Source organism: Melospiza georgiana, chromosome 3, assembly GCF_028018845.1.
Source record: "Melospiza georgiana isolate bMelGeo1 chromosome 3, bMelGeo1.pri, whole genome shotgun sequence".
NCBI lineage: Eukaryota > Metazoa > Chordata > Aves > Passeriformes > Passerellidae > Melospiza > Melospiza georgiana.
Window position 1 is genome coordinate 92,604,804 of NC_080432.1, and position 23,022 is coordinate 92,627,825.

At 36.9% G+C, this 23,022-nt stretch overlaps 1 protein-coding gene across 3 annotated transcripts in view; it reads left to right on the forward strand.

Moving 5' to 3' along the window:
- Positions 1-23,022, forward strand: part of KIDINS220 (kinase D interacting substrate 220) — a 75,185-nt gene that overhangs the window by 41,918 nt on the left and 10,245 nt on the right. The window contains exons 23-26 of one of the 3 annotated variants that reach the window (XM_058019770.1): positions 11,051-11,229; positions 14,320-14,546; positions 18,589-18,699; positions 19,566-19,622. In XM_058019770.1, coding sequence (XP_057875753.1) covers positions 11,051-11,229; positions 14,320-14,546; positions 18,589-18,699; positions 19,566-19,622 — 574 coding nt within the window. The remainder of the gene's footprint in view (positions 1-11,050; positions 11,230-14,319; positions 14,547-18,588; positions 18,700-19,565; positions 19,623-23,022) is intronic. The other 2 variants (XM_058019771.1, XM_058019772.1) reach the window with 2 other exon arrangements.

Sequence of the window (23,022 nt, forward strand, 5' to 3'; positions counted from 1 at the left end):
TTCTTCCATAGTCCATAACAAAAAACCCAACAAACAAACAGAAAAACCACCCTCACAAAAAACCCCACCAAAACCAAAAGAACATAGACTCCCCCCACAAAACAACAACCAAAACCAACAACAATGACAACAACAACAAACCAACCAAAAAACCAAACCACGCAACCAATTAGAAAACCACAAAAAAACCCAAACCAAAACAGAACCCACCCCCCAACCCTCTAAAGAAAATTAGGGTTCAGTTTGTGAAGAACCTTTATGAGCTGGGGTCACTTAACATCTCTTATGGTAACAGGTAGAGACTCTATGCTCTCAATCTTTTTTAGAGGGGAACAAGCCCATACTTTGTCACTGTGGCAAATTTTGAAAAGAAAATGCTGAATCTGCTTTGTTGGCTTTCAGTTCATATGCTCGAGAAAAATGTCTTTACTCTTTTTACTTTCTTAAACTGATCTACTGTCTCAAGTTGCGTCAAGGTAGATGTAAGTTAGAAGTTAGAAGAAAATACTTCACAGAAAGAGTGGTCAGAAACTGGAATCATTTACCTAGTGAGGTGGTGGAGGCATCATCCCTTGAAGAATTTAAAAAAAGACTGGATGTGGCACTTGCTGCCATGATCTAGTTGAACAGTTAGAACATCGGCTGGACTAGATGATCTTATAGGTCTCTTCCAGTCTTGAAAATTCTGTGATTCTGTGATTCTGTGATCTCACTTCCATCCTCTCATTTCAGCCTCTCTCTGTCTACTTGTCTGGTTGGTCTTGCTTTCCACCTGGTATATTTATTAGTAGTAGTATTTACTCCTTCAGGCAATGTGTTGCCTTTTCTCATTATCAGGATTTTCATGTAGTCTCTCTCCTTACCAGGTTAAGCTCTTAATTCTGATTTTGTTGCTCCTTCCCCTTTTGTGTTTAGGTTCTTCGGTGGTCAAGGTCACTGTTGTCATGACCCATATCTATATCGTGGTCTAATTTAATTATCTTTACTATTTTATTTATAGCTATGACATAGAGTTAATGTTTCTCTACATTTATGTTGTGCTGCATTCTCTTCTGTAAAGAGTCAATTTTGTGTAATACCAAAGTGGTTTGCAGAAATTGCAAAAGGCAAATTTTTAAAGCTCAGAAGTGAAATAAAATATGTGGGCTTTCTGCAAATAAATTTCTAAGAGAATTAAGTTGTCAGATTAAAGCAAGTTTCTGTTGAATGTTTGGAACTGAGACTTCTCAGACTTGTAAATTAGCCAGCTATGGGAATGTGCTCTCTTGTGAAGGCAAGTAAAGCATCCATGACACCACAATAAATGACAGTGTCAGATCTAAATAAATGATATCTTGGGAAAAGTCACTGTGGCTTTTGTAGAAAAAAGATACATTTCACAAAACTGAATTCTCCACAGAGTCAATGAACGTAGGAAGAAGACAAGGAAGTATTTTGAAATTTAAGACATTTTAAGCAAGATCTTAATCTAGAATATGTAAACATATTAAAATCTAGGATAATAACAGGCATGATTGCCCCAGGAAAACAAAAAAAAGGAAGCAAATGATAGTAGTATGTGTGTAGTGAGAAACTTGAAGGTGAGGTTTCTAAAGATAATTTTTGTGCTATTTGACATACCAGTGAATGGTCTGACAGAGGGAGGTGGGCATATAACCAGGATAACAGTTTCACAGAGGGTTGTCTAAGTAGCTGTAAGTTGCAGGTCAAAGTGATTGTGGATATAGATATCATACCCTACTGGGGAAAATAGTCTTATCTATAGTCCTGCTAACACAGCAGTGGGCAGTAAATCTGCAGTAAGGAAAGGAATTTATCAATTGTTGCTGATTTCTCTGAACAATGTTTTGTGCCCCACTTCAGTCAGAAAATCAAACAGTGTCTTTAGGAGTTCCCAACAAATCAATGGAAGGGCAGAATGTATTGTATTATAAAAATCTGTGATTTTTCTAAGTTCTAAAGACTCATTTTCTAATAATCACATTTCAAAATAGTTGTACCAAAATAGATATATTTAAGAGGCTGAGGAAAGCTGTAGTCTCACATCAAGCAGTGACGACCCCCAGTTTTGCCAGACTTTCTCCTCTCTTTTCCAGCATTCCTCATTCTTAAGGCATTTGATTCATTTCTTTCTTTTCCCCAAAAGTCTTACTTTTTTCATTTCAGTTTGAGGCTCTGAATCTTGGTCATCTTTGTTTCTTGATAGTTTCTACTTCTTAAGACTAAAGGTGTCAGGGATTGATATCACCACCATGTTGATCAAAAATCAGGCTATTTAAGCTGATTGTATGAGAAGAAATGTCTTCCCAATCCCTTTTCTCATCAATTTGCCTCACTAAATAAGATAATCCATGGAACACATTTTATCTCTTTGTATCCTTCTTATCATGGCAGAAATCAAAGTCTGCAGTACTTTGTCAATTGGAAAATGTTCCTAGAAATAACTGAAGTAATTGCATGTCTCTCTTGCCTGTCCCTCTGACAGAGGCATTAGGGAGAGTTTCTGTATCTATGAGTGAACCTGTTCTCTACTAGATGTGGCAAATTTACCAGACTGCCACTTCTTGGAGCTGTTAGTAGCTGGACTGCAAGATTTATACAATTGAAAGTGAAATTTCAGGCATGCATATGCCTCCTGAGTTCAAGAATGTCTTGTATGGCATTTCAGAAAATTATTGTAAATTTCCAGACACTTGAAAAACTATGGACTATGAATTTTTACCCCTGAAGGTCCTGTGCAGTCAGTGGTTCTGCTGTGAAACAATTCTGTTGTGAGTGCACAGAATTGCTAAAACAAGGCCTACCTTGCACCTAGAACCTATTCAGTCAGTAACTGAAGCCCTTAAAAAGCCAAATAAAAGACAAAAAACATGTGGTTTGAGGATGTTTGAAGCAGGAGGATAAAATGAGGTTCAGCACAAAGTACAGCAGTAAAGGCTAACTTTAGTTCTAAGATAAATGTGTCTAAATCAAGTACCAAGTGCTGGGACAGGATGTGTGACAGGTTGCAGGAATCTTCTAGTGCTGGTGAGCAAGATGTGTTGTCCAGCTGGCAAGGAAGGCCACTGTAGAAAAGTTCCAGTTGGCCTTTGGAAAGAAAATGGCAGGGAATGCACCGCAGGCTGCCAGAGCAATTTAATGATCTACCTGTTACAGAGGGCCCTTTGGAAAGAAAAAAGTCAGTATGAGGTTGATGACAATGCATGAGAATTTCCTCATGGTCATGCTCAGATACCAGACATTCATGCAGGTAGATGTGTGGTAAATACTGTCCTCTCTCTTATGGGATTAGGATCTAGGTTCTGTATCTTTCTGAATATAATTCTAGCCATTAGCTGCTGAAACTGTGAGAAGTGTGAGGCTGGTGTATCTGAGGAGATAGTCCTAAGAGAGACCATGAGATCAGTGCTTAAAGATGCTGGGGAGGGGAGGGTGCTTGTCCCCATGACTGAAAATGCAATTTATTTAATGCTACAGAATTCAGGTATTCACACAACCTTCTATTCAGGTGCTTCCTGCTGGCTGCTTTTGATGTTAATCTGCTTTTTGGGCTTGATGTCACAAGGGACAGTCCTGCCTGTCATTCTTTGCCTGAATTTTGACCAAACTCTGGGGGTTTAAGACAGGGGCTTTGAGCAAACCAGAATATTAAGACAGTACTTTCTGATTTTTTATGAAGATATTTGCAAATAGCTGATGGTCCCTAAATTTCTGTGACTATTTTTATATATTTATTAAAAATATTAGAAGAGCTTGGCTCAGGATAGAAGAAACTCATGAGCCATCTGTTCAGATTGCGATCTCCACCCTTCCTTAATCTCCTTGAAAATATGCTTTTTGGGAAGCTGAGGGAAACTATGGAAATCAAGAACTCTTTGATTTTGAAAAAAGAGATTTCTCAGGACAAGAAAATGGTTATACTTTTCTCAGAGTTGTAGGTAACCATTATTTAAAACTTAACAACGTGTAATTCATCCATCACTTGGGCTTAATTTAACCTCTGTGATAAAGTCTTTGTGCACATATGTGTGCATGCCTACCTATGATGGATGGCAAATTGGATGGCAATACGATGTGCCGAGGCAGAACACACCAGATTTAGAAGAATAGCATAACTGCTTTCTTTAATTCAGCATCATCTTCTTTTTCTTTTTCTTTTCCTTTTTTTGGGAAAGGAGGGAGGGGTTGCAGGGATGAAGCGAACCAAAGTATTTAAGCGAGCCATAGCTCATGTATTAATTTCATTTTAATGCTTTTGCAAGTCTTACAGCATTCCAAGGGATGGATTATGGAATATATGCTTTGTCTAATTTATCAATAATAGAAGGAATTGTTGTTTCTTAATTTTTTCAGTTCCAGTCCAGTTTCAGCACTGGTATATGATTTTCCTTGGGTTTTTTTCCAGTCTTTAGTGAAGTTACCCCTTCTTGAAATCAACCACTGAACGGTTTTTCTTTTGTTTTTTTCCTTTTTTCTTGAAATTAAACTGGTTTAAGAAACAAATTGATTTATAAGTGAAACTGCAGTTCATTACTATAGATTTGGAGTTCTGTAACATAGTTTCAGTGGTGCCATGTTTTCCTGATAGATTCAGATCTCTTGTGTAATACACCCATGGTAATCAAATTAAGAAATCACTTAGTCAAGTTAAAACATTTTTCTGTTTCATGTACGGTGGAATATTTCTCCTTGATTGTTTACTACTTCAATTTAAGAAAGTATATTTATAGCATACTAAAAATATCACCAAGATATAAATGATATGAAATTATTTTATTAAAGAATTTGATTTCATACAAAAATAGTATTCTGTAGCACTAGTAGTAAAATTTATTTTTCTCCATATAAAGGCTCATTTATTTTTATAGCAATTTGATGACACATCTGCTTGCTTTATTCAGCTGAAAAGAAAATGTTGGTTCTTGGTGTTTTGTAAAATTGCTTTGTTAAATTATTTTCAAAATCGTTCAACTTTTAACAAATGACATTTGATACTAACATTGGAAAGCAATTTCAGCTAATTAAGTAGATCCTTCTATAAACCATTGGAACATTAAGATGACAAACTGTTCATTCAGGATTATTTTAATTGGTACAATTATTGTAATTTTGTTGCAATTATGTGTTGAGCTAAAAGCTTTTGTTTAAATCATTTGAGGTTTTTTTGTTAATATACATAAGCAAGAAGAAAAGAAGTAAAATAAAAATGGAAGATAAGCATTATCTGTTTACTTTTTCATTACAGTGCTTTAGACAAATATGTATTGAATTATTCTTTTAGGAAAGTATGTTACATGCTTTCAGCAATTCTGTAGAAATTTTAAATGTTTAAATTGAGCAAGATCATTGAAATGTAACTTTTCTGGAAGGTTATTATGTTAATTCCAGTTTTGACACTCTTTAAATACCTTTTAAGAAAAAGGGTGAAATGAACTTCTGAGGGATTTGTGAGTTGCTTAATGCCTATTGATGTATTAATTTAAGAAGTGTAGCTATTTAGTGATTATAGAAATTAAAAATGAAAACGCCATGGAAGGTGCCACATTCATCACTCTGATGATAATGTTCTCTGCAATCATCTTTGCCCAGGCCAGGTTTAAATAAATCACTTCCTTTAAGTAGACAATTTAGTATTGTAGACCTCACAGTGAGGCATTACTTCTAAAATGTTTAACCTGCTTTTTGTTTTTCTGTCTCCTTTTATTGCCTCATACTTAAAATGCAGGGCACATAAAGTTATTCTGTTTCTTACTGTGCTAATAGTGTGGTCTCAATGTTAAAAGGCAGTGTACCAGTTGAGTAGTAGGTGGTTGATGCCCACCTTTTTTAAAATTCTTTTGCCTTTTGTAATTCAAATAGCACTGCAAAGCTGTGAATGAATCCGGGCATTTGTAACTGCTTTAACACTTTATTTTAATCATAAAGTATGGCAGAGAGTTGTTTAAAGAACAGAACTTTTTAATATGGCTCAGTGACAGTGTGTGATACTGGGTGTGGGAGATTAGTTTAATAAATACCAATCTTTTAAGCATCAGAATAGGTTTTTTTCTTTCTGAAATGATCAAAAGCAGGAACACTTTAGGAGGAGAGGTGGAGAGGTGGTTTATCTGCTGGTACTTGAATTGAATAAAGTCAGTTTTGCAAATCAAGTTTTCCTGAATACCTATGGTAATAGGAGTTTTTAAATAGCTATTGCATCTGTTCAGTGAAGTCTCTTCTGCTTAATATGCGCTGAGGGGACTTGAATTTTTGTCTACATAGATATATCAAACTATAGCTTTCTCTTTTTTTGGTCTTTATAAAGATAAAGCATTTGTTCCTTATGTTATATTATTGAGTGTGTGATGACTTTTTATTCCTATTTTTATGTGAATGGGCGTATAAGCGAATGTTCTTTTTCAGTGTCCAAGTGACCTGTTGCAGTTTTCAGTTTGAGAGAATATTTGTAGCACAGTTGCTGATACGTTGAAAGTACTGCAAAGTTCCTGGGGTGATTTGTGTGAGAGCTTTTAACACTGTCATTGTATTAACCAGACGTGAGAAGAGTGGGATAAGTAACTTCAGTGCAAAGCATAGGATTAGATTATTAGATATTTGAGATCAGACGTCAAATTAGCAAACTGTTAAGCATAAAAATTTCATATTGCATTCCATAGCGGCCAAGATTTTCTAGTTTTGTGTTTCTCAGTATCAAACCCGTAGAAAATTTTTTCTCGTTTTTAATGACAAATTATTTCATTATTTTAAGCAACATTTTTGACTTGTGCTATCTTGAGAGGAAAAAATTAAAAAGCCCATGATAGATAAAACATGACATGCCTTCATGCTCATGCCTTCTGTTGCTCTATTATTTAATAGCAATTAATGAAGTAATTTCCTTTTTATGGAGTGAGAAAGTTAAATTGCTCTTGTCCGTGCAGTTGCTTGCTCCTGTAAAACAAATGAAGAAAAAAGTTAGGTGTGCAAAGATCAATTAGAAGCATTTCTTTGTTTTTACCTTCAGGGAGAGAGGTTTGGAAAGAGCAGAGAGAACGGCCCTTTGGGGTATGAGGGCTTGTAGAGAAGTCAGCCTTCCATCAGTGTGGGAACAACAGGGTTCTGCTCCATGAGCGAGGGTGGGCTGGGGGCTGAGGAGAGCTGTGAGGCAGGCACAGCACTGTGAGCAAGGGGAGCAATCCCTCAACAGCCAAACAGGAAAAGTGGAGCAGGTTCAGTGACAGGAACCAGGGACAGCCAGCAGCCCCCTGGTGTGTAGCCACAAGGCACAGCTCAAGGCAGGAAGTTAAGCCCGTGGTCAAGGTCAAGACCAAAGGTGCACAGATGTAGCTTGGAGGAGGACCAAGGGCAAAGGTCTGAGCTTAAAAGCTGTTCTTAGCTCAGACCTCTGAGGCTCCTCACAGCTCTTGTCAGCACGGCCTGGTTACTCAGCTACATTGGGTCAGAGCCAGCCCACCCCAAAAGCCCTGGCTGGGGGAAGAGGTGGGCAAATCCTGTTGGCATATTCCAGGGCCTGACATAACCAGTGGCATAGGCAATGTGGGCACCTCCAGTGCAGCCTCCAGTGTGGGTGAAGGTGGGTAATTTTGGCTGTTGCCATTTTGGCACCATCTAGCAGGGTAGTGAAGGAGATGGTCAATAAGTACAACAGCTTAGCTTCCTCTAAACTGTGCAGGCAGCATTCAACGCTGACACACTGTCAGACATGGTTTGGTTATTTTCTAAGTCACTCATGAAAGTACACGGTGAACATAATTAGAACAAATTTGAATCTAATTTACAGAATGAAAGATAAGATGATGTACCTCTGTGTACTTGTACTAAATTGTCTATATTTCAGGAAAAAGCCAGGAATAATTCAACATTGTTGCAATGTAACTTATTCCCAAATGAAAGCAGTTTTTAATTTCAGCTGCTCATGGGAAAGCGATGTGGAGAGTAGTGGAATTAATTTTTAAGGTTTGCTTCAATCAATGAAATGTTTTGTTTTAGCTTCATTCCTTCTAAATTCAAGTAGTTTCTCCTGGAAACAGACGGTCTGTAACACTGACACTTTCTGATGTTTCTGATTTAAAAAATAATAATTTTGCCTCAGGAATCTAGCTCCAAAATGAAAAAAGTGTGTTCACAGTGCTTTATTTTTAGATCTGCATGCTTGTATTTTAGAAAAAGTAACTTCTAAAGTGCTTTAAATGCTAACCTTTTATTTTTTTTATCTGAGAAGTGCAGGCACGTATGGTTTTTGTGGCTCTTTGCCAAAAGATTATCATTTACATAAATATTTCTTTCAAAGGCGTAGTTTAAGACATTGAGCTCAGAAGGTTAGAATAGAGACTTCAATCTGCACACCAGCAGTGGGCTATTGGCTTCTGAACAGTAGCTTTGTTCTTCGCATTCAGAACACTGTTCTCATTCAGACTTAAGTAGAGCTGGCATTAAAAATCAGCTAATTTGTTTCATGTGATTCATCAGCTGTGTGTTTTATTTAAATCTATGTCACATTCTCTTTTGGCTTTTTATTTTGTAGATTGAAGTGTTGAAATAGGCCACTCTTTAACTCTTCAGCTCCTGACTTGAAAAGTGACTTAATTTTTACATTTCCAGTGTTGAACTCTTGTCTAAAATTCAAACAGTAAATATATATAACAAATATATATATATAGCTAAAGTGTGCATTAAGGATCTTGTTTTTTTCCACAATCTGATGTTTGATTTAAAAGATACACATTTACAGTCAGTTTAGTTGTAGTTTTATAAAAGACTAAATAGAATAACATAAGGTAGTAGCTAAATATTAGTGTAAAATATGCATTTCTCAGATTCAGTGGAGTATACAAGTTTTACTTTGATACTGCCAATGTGCTTCTTTTTTTTCTTTTGACCTTTCACTTCTTGAGTTTAGGAATACTTTTAGCTTCTACTAGATTTCTTTAAACTCTGCCAGAGAATGAACTGTACCATTATTTGAAATTGTAACCTTTGAGTGTCAAATTTGTCTTCTCACAGAAGCACCACCTTTTATTCTCTTAAGGCTGAAGTCTCTGAAGTCTTACATACATTGAGCTTCCCTAAAGTGGATAGTCCAGCTGCTATCTGGACAATGTCTTATAATAATTTGTTCTGCAGAACCTTTGTTAGAATAGGCTACACTTGCTTTTATGCTTTATATTTGTTACATTTTTCCTGTGCTGTAAAGTGACCTCTCACTGTGAATATAGTTATTCGCAGACACTGTTTATGACAGCATGGTATGGCAGAATCCTCTGTCTGTTAGGTACATGGTCCATTGTTTTCTGGTAAAATTTTTAGGAATTTGTTAATTCTACTCTTAGTATATGGCTAGAATGTGGTAAAAGATCAGATTGAAAGATTATCGCAGCTGAAATACGTTTTTAATGCAATGGAGTTGCACTTACTTCAAGCATGTAGCATTGATTCTCTAATTTTTTATTTTTCTTAACATTAAATGCTATGCATTCTGTGTAAATCTGCCACTTTTGTTTCTGGAATAATCCCATGGTACGTAAAATTCTACTTTCTTTGGAGGATTTAAAAATAAAGATTAAAAAAGATTGTTGCTTTTAAAAAGCAGACAAATTGTGAAATAGGATAAGATTGTTCAACTAATGGTAGACTTAGTTCATTAGCTCTCTTAGAAATACAATTCAATTACTATACTACCAGCTGGGGGTTTCTTTTAAGTGTTTTTTTTTTCTTTCTTTTCAAAGACACAATGTGATTGTGAATTTATTTAATGTAAGAGATTCCTGGTATATTGGTGATTTACGTAGTGTGCGTGAGTCTCCTGCCTTCCTTCCCATCCATGCATCAGTGCACTCATTTCCCCCATGACAGCATTGGTAGTTGCCTTAGCTCTTCTAATTGTCCAGTAGTTGAAGAAAACACACTTTCTTTGTTCTATGCTACCTTCTTCTTTTAAGCAAGTTACAGCAGTTCACAGCGCAGCCAACACATGTATGCTGTTCCCCTTTATCATGGAGTTGTAGCCTTAACATGTCTTTGAAAAGAGCCATTAAAATCATAAATAATTTTATAGGATTTTTTTTTGTTTTTTTCTCCTCATAATTTTTTTTCTATTTTTACTTTATGTACAGTGTGGTTACTTCACTGGTATCCATATAGAGTGGTATCACAGTCACTTTATAGCCATTTCTCTAACTGTGTTCACTGTTCTCAGTACATTCTTCCACTGTTTACATATTTATTATGCTAGATTGTGAGTACTTTTTCATTTTCATAATCTTTAATTTAGATTATAATTTCTCATTTAATATGTGATGCCAGTATTATGAGATGAAATATCAAGTAAGATAGGTCCATCTGACCAACAGTGTCAGCCTCCATCACTTGCTTGGTAGGAGCTTTTCATAAACTTCCACAAGACTAACATTTAATCCTACCTGTTCCTTCCTGAAACTCCCCTTTATACTACTGCTCACAAAACCCCCACTGTTGCTTGACAATAGTCATAATGCATGAACAGTCCCTTACATTGATCATGTCTCATGGTTTTGTTGTTTTCATTTGTTTGTGACTTTTTCTTAGAAGGTGAAATGCTTGAAAGCAGGTGGTTGTTTTCCCACTTTTTACAATTAATGCACAGTTAGATTTTGATCAATTTCTAAGATGCCTGTTCCTGTTAACCAAAAGTTAGTTTAAAAATGAGGCTATTTTTCCCATGGAATTTCTGAATTGGGTATAGGAATTTGAATAGATGTTTGGGGTTAAAGTTCACAAATGTTAACTTCCCCTTACTTGGGATTTGACATTACTGATGTATGGCTTCTTTGACTTTTCTCTGAAGCATACCATTCGATCAGATTGTTCAGCAGTTTAAGGTTTTTTTGCATATTAGAAAACATTACATTGCTCTTTGTGCAGATAGAACAGCTTTTTTGGGTTCCCTTATTTTTCAGAGAACAGGGAGAATGGGTGCAAGTGTGCTAGTGTTTCACCCTAGAATATTAGTTTGTAAACTGAAGTCATACTCTTAATAAATAGTGCTTATGATGTATCTAATTTCACCCCCCAGAATTTCAAAGAATATTCCTACAACTAAAGATGTTGAACCTCTACTTGAAATTGATGCAGATATACGGAACTTTGAGGTATTTTTATCCTCACGAACACCTGTCCTTGTTGCACGTGATGTGAGAACCTTTTTGCCTTGTACAGTGAACCTGGATCCCAAGCTACGAGAAATCATTGCAGGTGGGTATACTTTCAAATAAATGGAAAATGACAAATCAGTCATTTATTTTAAGTTGAGCTACTTGGCATGTCACACAGAACACTCATTTCATGTTCATCAAACCATACCTTCAGATTGTCTGATTTGACTTCAGTAAGAGGCCATTCAGTTTCACTTAATAGTTTTGCTGTAACACCCAGACCATCCTGGACTAAAGCTTCTCTTTTGGAGGGTGAAGTCCACTGTTTTGCTTTGCAGAGTGCTTTAGGAAATGGAAGAAACCAATACACACAACAATATTTTAGTAGAAGAGATGCAAGTTGACTTCAGATGTTTGTTAACAATTTTGAAAGTACATGTAAAACCCTGTAGAAATTAAGTCAGTGAAACAAAGTCTTCTCTAGGCTGGAGAACCCAAATTCTTTCAGCCTTTCCTCCTAGGAGAGTTGTTCCATAGAGTCTTATAATGGCTTAGGTAGGAAGGGACCTTAAAAATTATCTAGTTCCAACCCCCTTGCAATGTGCAGGGATACCTTTCACTAGACCAGGTTCCTCAGAAGCCCATCCAACCTGGTCTTGAACACTTCCAGTGTTGAAGCATCCATAAGTTCTCTGGTCAACCTGCTCCAGTACGTCACCACCTTCATGGTAAAGAATTCTAAACCTACTATCAGTTTGAAGCCATTTCCCCTTGTCCTGTCACTACATATCCCTGTAAATAGTCTTCTTCCACCTGTCTTGAAGGCTCTCTGCAGATGCTGGAAGGCTGCAATTAGGTCACCCAAAGCCTTCTCTTTGAAAAATCCCAATTCTCTCAGCCTTTCCTCGTAGTAGAGGTGCTCCATTCCTCATCAGTCATCTTTGTGGCCTCCTCTGGACTTGCTCAAATACATTGATGTCCTTGTTCTGGGGATCCTAGAGCTGGATGCAGCACTGCAGGTGGGGTCTCACCAGGGCAGAGGGACTGTATCCCTCCCTCTCCTGCTGCCCACACTGCTTTGGATGCAGCCTAGGACATGTTTGTCTTTCTGAGCTACAAGGGAACCTGGCTGGGTGAAGTCCAGCCTCTCACCACAGCACCTGCAAGTCCTTCTCAGCAGAGCTTCTCTGCATCTGTTCATCTCCCAGCCTGTATTGCTACTGAGAGTTGACCCAGCTCAGGTGATCTTATTAAACCTCATAAGATTCCCATAGGTCCCCTTCTTGAGCCATCCAGGTCCCTCTGGATGGCATCCCATCCCTCAGGTGTGTCAGCTGCACCACTCAGCATGGTGTCATCTGCAGACTGGCTGAGGGTGCACTCATCCATTCATGTCATTAATACAGATACTAAATAACACTGGTCCCAGTACAGACCTGATGGACATCACTGATGTCTGTTGGAACTCTGAGCCATTGACCATTACCCTCTGGATACAGTTGTCCACACCCAATTTCTTATCTGTGTAACAGTCTACCCATCAAGTGTATCTGCAATGTAGAGAGAAGGACATTGTGGGGGACTGTGAAAAAGCTTTGACAAGCTTTGTAGAAGTCCAGATAAATAAAGATATCTGTAGATAGAGATCTGTCAAGATAGATATCTCTAGCCCTTCCCTTGTCCACAGATGCAGTCCATCACAGAAGGACAGAGGGTTGGTCAGGCAGGACTTCCCTGTGGTGAAGTTGTTGCTAGCTGTCTTGAATCACCTTTGTCCTCCATGTGTCTTAGCAAAACTTCCCTGAGGATCTGGTCCATGATCTTCAGAGGCACAGAGGCGAGCATGACAGGTCGCTAGTTCCTGGGGTCTTCCTTGCTACTGTTTTTAAAATTTGCAATCTCTCCATCTCTTATGTTGAGGGCAACCTCTCCTCCCCTCCTTCCTCTCCTGTCCCATTTGAACAGCCTGCAGCCATCAACAGTTCCACTCCAGTCATGGGATTCATCCCCCAAGTTTCTGGAATGGCAGCTAGGTCAAAGCTTTCTGGCAGCACGGTGGCTTCCAGCTCCTCCTGTTACCCAGTCTGTGTGCACTGAGGTAGAGGCACCTCAGCTGGGCTATGAGCTGTGTCACCTTCTTAGAGGAGCACTCTTTAATTCCTTTGAAGTGTTTTAGTGGTGTTTCCCTGTTGGCTTCTGTAACCTCAGTAGTTCCTGCCTCATCTCCATAAGATTTTCAGTGGAGGAATTGTTTCTGATGTCCAACATGAATGTCCCCTGGCACAGGTGCCTTTTGCCTGTTATGGGGATAGTATAAGGTCCCCTGGATCTCAGCTTTTTTCTGGTGGCTGTTCTGTCTCAGGGAGACCAGAGTGTGATTCCAGCAGTCTCTGTCCTCTGACTCTCTCATACTTCTTAGTCTTTCTGCTTCCTTACTTAACTCTTGCACCAGGCTGGACCAGGGTTGTCTCCCTGGTTGTGTCACACACTTGTTATCTCTACTACATCCAGCACTGGTGAGAGGCTCTGCCCCCCGCAGCCTGAGACCTGGATGGGAGCTCTGTCTGTGTTGTCACATCCTTTCTGGTGAGTGCAGACTACTAGGGGTTTGTGCCTTATCTGGATGCCATTTCTGAGCTCCTTCTGAGAGGATGATGGCCACCAAGGGGGCTCACCTCTTGGGTAGGGTGACTGCACCCTTCCTGTACCCTGGCCACTCAAACTACCTTGTCACACTCCCTGGGCTGAGGCTTGTTGGGGACCTTTTTTTCTTTGGCAACTCCCAGGTCTCTGTAGCACCTGCTGTGAGAGCACTGACAGCGCCTGGTGGATCAGAAGAGGTCCCTGTGTGCTGGGATTTGTCACTCTGCCATGGTACAGACCAGCCTTGGAGCAACTTCTCTTGGAGAGTGACTGTTAGGTTCCTTTATGCCACATTTTAAAAGAATCTAAATGTTTAGAGAGATTTAATGTGTGATAAACCATCCTACCTTTCCTAAAGACTCCTGTGTAGATGTGATCATCAAGAGAAATCAACCAAATCCAGCTGAAATTTGACCTTCTTGATGTTCTATTTGATGAGCTCTGATTGGAGTTAGATATACAAAAATGTACTGTATTGAAATGGCAAACAAAACTTTTCCAAATACTTCAGGCAAAATCATATTCTTGTTACCAATTTATTTTTCAGATGTTCGTGCTGCAAGAGATCAGATGAATATTGGAGGACTTCCTTATCCCACCTTGCCTTTACATGAGGCACCTGCTAGAGGAACATCTGTCTTCAGTCAGCCTTCCTCAGCTTGCTCTTCTACAACCTCTTTCAATGGGCCTTTCAACAGTGGAGTTTTGTCCCCCCAGCCTCACAGCAGTTACTATAGTGGTATGACAGGACCTCAGCATCCCTTTTACAATCGGGTAAATAATCGAGATCCAATTAACATTCTTCTGATTTAGTCTGGTAATACTGCAGATGTCATCTATTAAATATTAAAATACCCATGCAAGTTTTATTTAGGAGTGGAAAAAAGTCCAAAAGCTGACAAATTTTGCAGTAATGTTCAGTAACTGTTGTTTGGGGAAGAAACATGATAAATGGCATCAGAAAAACAAATTACAAAGGAAAAAAAATTTGAGACTCTGCTCATTTGTAGGATATTACAGGGCTTTTTGGGTTGCTGTTTTTTTGTTTGTTTTTGTTTTGTTGCAGATTTTTTTGTTGTTTTTTGGGGGGTGTAAACTGTGCTCAGTTTTTCTCATGCTCACAGATAGTGGAAGGGATCCCATCTCTTTTTGGTTACTTTTGTTAAAACATACAGAAACTCAAGTGGGGAGATAGATTATAAGAATGTATGTCTGTCTTCCCTTCTGTCTCTTTTTAAAGTTATTCCTATCTTTTCCCTAAGCTGGTGTTGTACTAGTTTAAAGGAATTAACATGACTTGCATAAAACATACATTTTTGACCTATTTGTGGGCCTCAGAAAACCTAGTCCTGAGAATGGCTCATGTGAAAATTGAATTAAGTGCTTTACTGTATAGTTGAAGAGTGTCTAAACTTTCTGGTTTTGTGGGATGTGTTCACTATTTTTAAACTTTATTTTTCACTTTTTTTCTGTAGTACTGTCATGAAAAAAACCACAGAGAGCTGATAAAAGTTATAGTGTACTTCTTTATACAGGAAATAGCCTCAACATTAAGTAGATTTGACTGTAGCCTATTAAGGTGAAAAGTAAATTGAATTATTCATAAATCAGTGTTTGTTAACCAAGGCAAAAAAAGTATATGTAGACCAGAACTTTTTAAGTTATCTATTCTACAGTGATTTTTATATACCTTCAAGGCAGTGAGAGTATGCTGTTTTGTTGAAAATAACGCAAAATAACATATATTTTGAAGTAGTCCAACACTGATAAATGTTGACACATGAATATTTGTGTTGATACTAACTCAGCTTAGTCCAAGTAGCTGTTTTGTTGGAAGCCCTGTTTTTGTGTCTGTTTTACCCTGTTTTGTGTAACTGCACATGACAAGGTTTAAAGTCAGGGATGATAAGCTGTTGAAACCTGTATGGGGGTTTTTGGCTCCAATAAGGATTAGAGAAATAATTATTGGTGATTCATAAGCTGTTCTTACAAAGAGTTTATTATTTATTCATTTGTGTTAAGGCTTATAGATATGCTTACTTTTTTGCCTGCTGAAGACTAAAATACTTCAATTTTGGCCTTTCTCACAGGAATTTTATACTACCCTTCTAAAATACAATTGTTTTTAGTGTGTCGCTTAATGAATATTGTCAGAGAACTGTATTGATTACTCTGGGCTCCTAAAGGTACTGTCATGAGCACCACATACTGATGCGCGATGAGAACCTTTTAAAAGTAGAAAATTCATCCTGAAAAACTGTTTCCTTCAGCCTTTTCAGTCATATTTCATTTCTCAGGTTTTTGTAAATATGGTGTTTAAAAAAATGAATAGCAACTCCCCAGTAGAAGTTTTGGAGAGAGGTCTTGGATACTGGTATGACACAACACAGTGGATTCAAATACTTTTGTGGAAATGGCTGGATTTTATTCAAAAACACCCTCAGATCTGGGGATATGTGCCCTAACCATTAAATGGTTCCTGTCCTATTGTCTTTAAGCATTAATTTATGCTTAAGAAAAACCTCCTCCAGCTGTTGGGGAAAAGACTTTATTTTTAGAAAATATGGGGTTTTTTACTATGTATGTTTCTTCTTTTTTCTTTAGATTCTCCTGTGTTATGGACCTGGAACTTCCAGTGATGTAATCTGTTGATTTTTTGGTTTAAAACCCAGTTCTCCCTCTGGTTAGCTGTAAAGGGAAGATTATGGTCCCATTTAGAAGCTCTTCAATTTAGCACTCTGGCTCTCTTATAGGGCTAAGCTGGACGTGTACTGTTTATCACTGTCTAATGGCCTGGCTGAAAGCTGAATTCAAGTTCAGCTTCTCAAAATTGCTGCTCTCATGGATCATTTTTGAGATGATGTTTCTTCCAGGGAAGGTCAGAGCTGTAGGCAAGTCTAATTGGGATTTCCTGGATGGGAGCAAGAAATTATTTTTTTTTTTACAAAAGAGGAGAAAATTCTTTGATATCTTGAACAAATGATGTTTTGCTACATCCATTTAGCTTTGTAGGCTATCTGCAGACTTGAAGAGCACTGGTTTATGCCCAGTATATATTTATATTGATCTCATGTTTTCATGATACCTGTATTGTACTTCAAATGAAGATTGGTTCTGAAGTGCTTGGCCTGTAATGGAGAATTAATTCCACAATTGGGAAGCAGTGGAGTAGCTGAAATGGGCCCAGTGGTTGATTAGAAGCTATGAGAGGATTGTGGGATAATTGCCTTAGTGGACAGGTTTTTTTCCATTGCTTTGTAGTCGGATATCATGCAACCAGCAAGCTCCCTGTGTGTTTCAGAGAAGAGGCTCTGCAGTGAGAGCTGGGCACTTGAATGCAGTTTGATCATAAAGCATTTCATACTTGGGGGTTTTCCACATGGTTTAAGCTGTTAGTGGAAAACTGAGGCATTAAATGTTTCTGTGGTATTTTCTGGAAATTAATCTCTTCCAAAAAAAAGAGTTTGTATTGTTTGTAGAATGTGCCTTATGACAGTGGAATAGTTTTAATTCAGTGAACTTTCCTGCATCATTCTGTACTAGCTAAAATGTGTGGAGGCAAAGGTTAGGTAACCAAACTTCCCCAATTAGACTGATGGTTGGAAAAGCATATGAAATTTTTGTGGTAATTATGTGAAAGTGCTCAGAATCTACCTCTAGCAGCTAAGAATATGGAACCATTTTTATTTTCCATAAAGTGCTTGAAGTTGTAGCATATGCTGTCTACATAAATTATATACTCAGAAATTATACTTGAATTTCTCAGTTAATTTAGAGCTGCTTCTGAACACAGAAGTTTTTAAGTCCTTATTGGCAAATCTAAGGTGAAATATTTCCACAAATTTCACTCCTTCCTCATAGATTCTCCCTTTAGTCATAGAATTATTTACTCTATACTGAATTTAGTGCTGTAGACTAATCAGAATCTTGTCATGTGCAGAAACACAAATCAGATAATATGTTCTCTTGTGAAGTATCTGGATAATAATTTTGAAAATGCTACACATAGAAACATCAGAAATCAGTAATACAGCCATTGTTTTGAGATTTTTTTTAAGGTTTTTATGGTGTTTTGTTGGTTTTTAGATTTTGGTTTTTTTGGGGGGAGGAGTTTTATTAAGAATTGGGCAATGAGTTGAAAGCAATGAGTGCTGTAATTCTGCTTTCCCTAAAGTCTAAATTAACACTGTCCTTTAAAATGTTATTTGTATTGAACAACATGCATTAATGTATTTCCAGCAAAACAAAACTCCAGTACTGTCTGCTCTAAGCATCTGTTCATATGTTTATAAAATCTAGTGTTTGTGGAAGCCCCCAGGTTGGGTGCCACAAATATGGGAAGTTCTAGTGGTGGATGCTCTTAGTATCACACTTCTTGTTTATTTGGTTCAATTGTCTTGAATATTACAAATGACTCAAAGTTTACTGAGCAACTGAGAAGGTCGGAGAGTAAAATTGTCAGAATTATTGTTAAATTATCCTTTTCCCATATTGAAAGCAGATGTTAGAGAGTAGCTACCAAAACCATTCTGTCTCTATTCCTCCAGAAAACTATACCAGAGCACCCATTGGCTTGGAGGGAAAAAAAGGGATCATTTGCTGAGTGATTTTGAAGAATTCACTCCAGAGCTTTTGATTGAATTCTGTTCAATGGTTCAATGCAAAAGTAAAGAAAGCTATTAGTAATTGCGCTTTTTTACTTTATGAAACTCAGCTAGAGGATGTGTTTTGTTGTAATGATTTTTATTTTATTATTACATTTTGATTTGTGTAATTGTTTGTCCCTTTTTTGTTACACCTTTTTTTTTTTCCATAGCCATTCTTTGCCCCATATCTTTATATGCCAAGGTATTACCCTGGCAGTTCTCATCTCATCTCACGTCCACCACTAAAAACGAGTTTGTCCAGAGATCAGAACAATGGCCTAGTAAGTATTTTGAAGGGTAATTCAAATACTAACTTAGACAATAAATATAGTGAGTAATGAAATTAAAGGTTATTAATGATGATTCTCTGTTAGACAAGTATAAGCTTTATATTTATTATATATATTTTAAGCAAAGGTGTTACTAACATGTAATGTAAATGTATTTTGTTTTAACTTTAGAAATTTCTTACAGAGGAAAACCAATTCTAGCATCCATGTATAAAGATTAGAAAAGAATGACCTTTGATAACTGGCAAAAATATATTAATGAAAATGCCAACTGTACTATAGTACCAAAACAGATGTAGTGATAGAAGACTACTTGTAAATTTATATTCCATTTTTTTAATAATGTATCACAAATTCTTTGTACCCAGAGAAAATAAAATTATATCCTTTAATATTGTAAAGAATGCTAGAAACTGGAAGATCATATTTAAATGTTAAAAGAAATATATTCAAGTAAAACAAAATACATTTTATCTGAAGTGTTTTTGAAGTACATATAATCCAATTTTACCCATTAGAAGGGCAAAATTAGCAGACTTTTCTAGCTTCCTATAGAATAATAAGTTTCCTGTTTAACAGTATTTATTTTACTGACAGATGGCTGTTCAAATGGAATGATGTACTGAGGAAAGATAAAAAAGTAAAAGCCTCACTTGTTGGTTGCTTTAATTCTAGGGTACTTATACAACGAGCAAGGCTGTTAAAAGGTGGTAAAAGCTTTAATCACTTAAAGAAAACAAATGTGTTTCTCTTGAATTATGTATTATTGTGAGATCAGTCTCATTCACTGTTTACTTCATAATTTTTGTTGAGCCCTTGATCATTTTACCCAAACCATAATATTTTGTTGTTGTTAGGATGTTATCAAGGAGGATGCTGATGAGGGGCTTCCTTCACCCACAGACCCCTCAATGGTAAACGAGTAGTCATGTGGTGTGGAAATTTTAGCATCTCATTGCTTTTTCAGCAGTAATGAGTCTGCATTAATCATAACTGCAGTTCACTAACACTGCATCAGTGGCTTTGGTGGGCAAATAGAGTAGTTGAAAACTAATGTAGTTCGTGAATGAATTTAAAAGCTAATATTTCACTTGCAAGACGTATTCTGTTTTCCCCTGTAGTTTTCCCCTTGCCTTTCTCAGTAGCTGTGGTGAGCTTTGAGTCAAGTGTCGTGGTAGCTGAGCAGAGTGTAGAATGACAGCTGGTCTTTCAGTGCTTAAGTTTTAGAAGTAATTGTGTTTTTCTGCTTCAGTCAACTCTCTCTCCCGAACCTACTTCTTTAGTTGGTGACATAAAGCTATTGCAGGTAATACAGTATAAGGCAGCTTTGATAGAAATGGAAAAATAAAGTATTGCTGGTCATAACTTATTCATGAGTCAGAATGTTAACAGTTACCTTTTCTGTGACTTGTTTTGTTTTATCCTAAGTATTCATACTTAGGATGTCATCTTTATGGTATATGTTTTAACTCTAATTATGGTAATTGTGTTTTATACCAAAACAAAGAGTTTAATGTGACTGTCATGATTCTCTTAATATTTGCTGCCAATAGTTGTTGGCAAAAGTTATCGTTTGATTGCATTTACTTTTTCTTTTTGTAAATAATTGCAAAAATGTCTTTCTGCTGTTGTGCAATGAAAAAACAATCAAATCCCACACAGATTCCAAACTCTGTTTAACTGTACATAACTTTCACTGAGAAACCACATATGTGCAGTGCAATGGAAAAGGTATGCTAAGTTTCTCTCTCCCAAGTCATTTTTTACTTTATGTGAAGGGATGACTGTGGAGTAATTTTTCCTTTTGAAATGCCATCCTTGTGTTTGATTCCTTATCTCATTATCCCATTCTTTTCCCAGACCTTTGAGACTTGCCAGTGCAAGGAAAATTATGGACTTGCTCAAAAGTATTAGCATGATGGCTGAGGACTGTGTGTCTCTGTGAGTGTGACAAGGCACACAAGCCTGGAAAAGGAGGATTTAGTCTTGGAACAGAATAGTGAATGAGTTCCAGCAGCAGAATTGGAACTGAGTGCCTCTTCTGCTTGCTGCTGAGTGTTTATCTTAATGCACATTTAGGTGCAGCTTCAAACAGCAGTTTAAAAGACTCCTGTAAGTAATCTATTGCCTCTAAGTAAGAAAATACAGGAATTCAAACATTAAAAAGAAACTTCCTTTGAGATAATGATAATGGAAGATTTTGTTAGATCTGTTTTTTAATTTAATTTATACTGATGTGAATCTCTAATGCAGCATATCAGATCACATACTTTTCTAAGACTTAGCACTATTTAACCTATGGTGTAAATCTAAAACTTGGGATTTTTTTAAAGTCTCTTGGGAAGTTGACAAGAAGGTTGTTAGTCAGGATAAGATATGCAATGTATTTTCAGGGTTTCATCTACTCTAAATCCACTTCTTTTGTCAACTTTATTGAATTTTCCATGAAAGGAAACAATATTATGTTTGTGTTATGTGCTACAATTATCTGTAGATGATGGGTACAATAATTTCATCCAGCTATTTAGGTAGCTCTTAATTGATGGGTCGTTGCTACTGTATAAGTGATCCAACTTATTAAATGGTTTGGTGCACGCAAAGTAATTAAATAAACAAAAAAAACCCTGCACAAAGTAGTTAATGAACACCAAGATGTGTAATTGGTTTGGTGATTGAAAACAAGAGGAGCATGTAGAATCAAAATTGTCTTTCATGCTAAACTGGCAATGAGCCAGAAATGTTGCAACTCCTGTGTAAAATAGAGAATAATCATTGTTTTGAATGTTTGAGTCATAACAGGGTGAAAAAACAGGATTACTCAGGAGTATAATTTTTTTTCACACACATCATAATTTCTGCTTATTGCATGAGTTGACAGAGCTGTGTAGAGGCTGTTATGTGATCTAGTTATGGGTCTGCTGTTGTCAGTCTGATGTTGGCGTGAGCAAATCCTGAAATTCCAGACCACCATCATTAGTCTCATAATATCTGTGTAAGTTCAGGTTAGCTTAGTAAAGATCAGGAATATTTTGAGTATAGTCATCCTGTATCAAGCATTTTACTTTAGCCACCTTCCGTAATTAGATTCTGCTGCCGATGATAAAACTTGTCTGTCTCAGACCATAGTTTACTGTTCTTTGCTGAATGGATCAAAACATAGATGTCAAACTGGTGAGTTGACCAAATACCATCTATTTAGTTGTATCAGCATGAAGGTGCATTGCAAATTTTAGGTTATCAGCTTGAACCACTAATGAAAATAGTCTTAAGATGCCAGCCTTTGACATCTGTGATGGAGACAAACATGCATTTCTGCTGGTTTTACTGTACAGATGCTTATTTTTGAATAACTGCAAAAATTTCTAGAATGCCCTTTTGAAGAGTTTATAGGTGGATTGCAGTGTTACCAGTCATGGAATGGTAACATGGAATGGTTCACAGAATCCCCTTTTATGTTAGAAATCAAACTAGCATTAGCAGTGCTTATCTGTCATAAACTTGATTTTGTGCTTTAATTTGCATTGTTGATTTTGACTTCTTAGGAAGTAGCTTGTTCCAATATGATTACTTTGTTTAAATACATTTTTTCATACTGCACTGAATATATAATCCATAAGATGTAGTATTATATGTGCTTTGAATGAGGACTAACGTGGCTCAGAGCATGTAGTATAGATAAACATAGAGTACTTCTTAAGAAGTACTTTTCAAAAGTTTGAGCATGAATGGAAATGTATGGCATGGGAGTTTTCTTACAGATTTTCCAGTGCTTTTGTGTAGCATTTTTATGCTTTGAATATTTGTGCTTATAAGAAATAACTTTTCTATTCTGTGGGTGGTTCTGGTTTGTTTTTGGGGCTTTTTTGGGCGGGTGGGGGCGAGGGACGTTGGCAGATTTGATTAGATAGAAGTTTGAAAAGTTATTTGAGGTACACTGGTAGTATAATGGGATCTTGAGGTGGCAGGAGAATGTTTCATTAAAAGGAGGATTTTCTGTCAAAAACAATCTAAACCTTTATGAAAAACAGAATATAGCTAGTGGGTTTTTTTACAAATGCAAAACAGAATAGTCTGCTCATGAAAATAGTATTTGTATAGCATACCCTAAATGTATATTTTTAAGACCTATTTTTAAAGTTTCATCACATTATGAAAATATCCTGTGTCTATCCTAACCCTGATTTCCTGTTTACTTCAAAGCATGTTCTCTGTATGTTTGACCTTTGTGATATCACTTTAAGCTGTTGTTTCTTTTAATTCTGTTTTGTCCTTTTCTCAAAGCTGTGTAAGTCTGAGTTAAACAAAAACAGACAG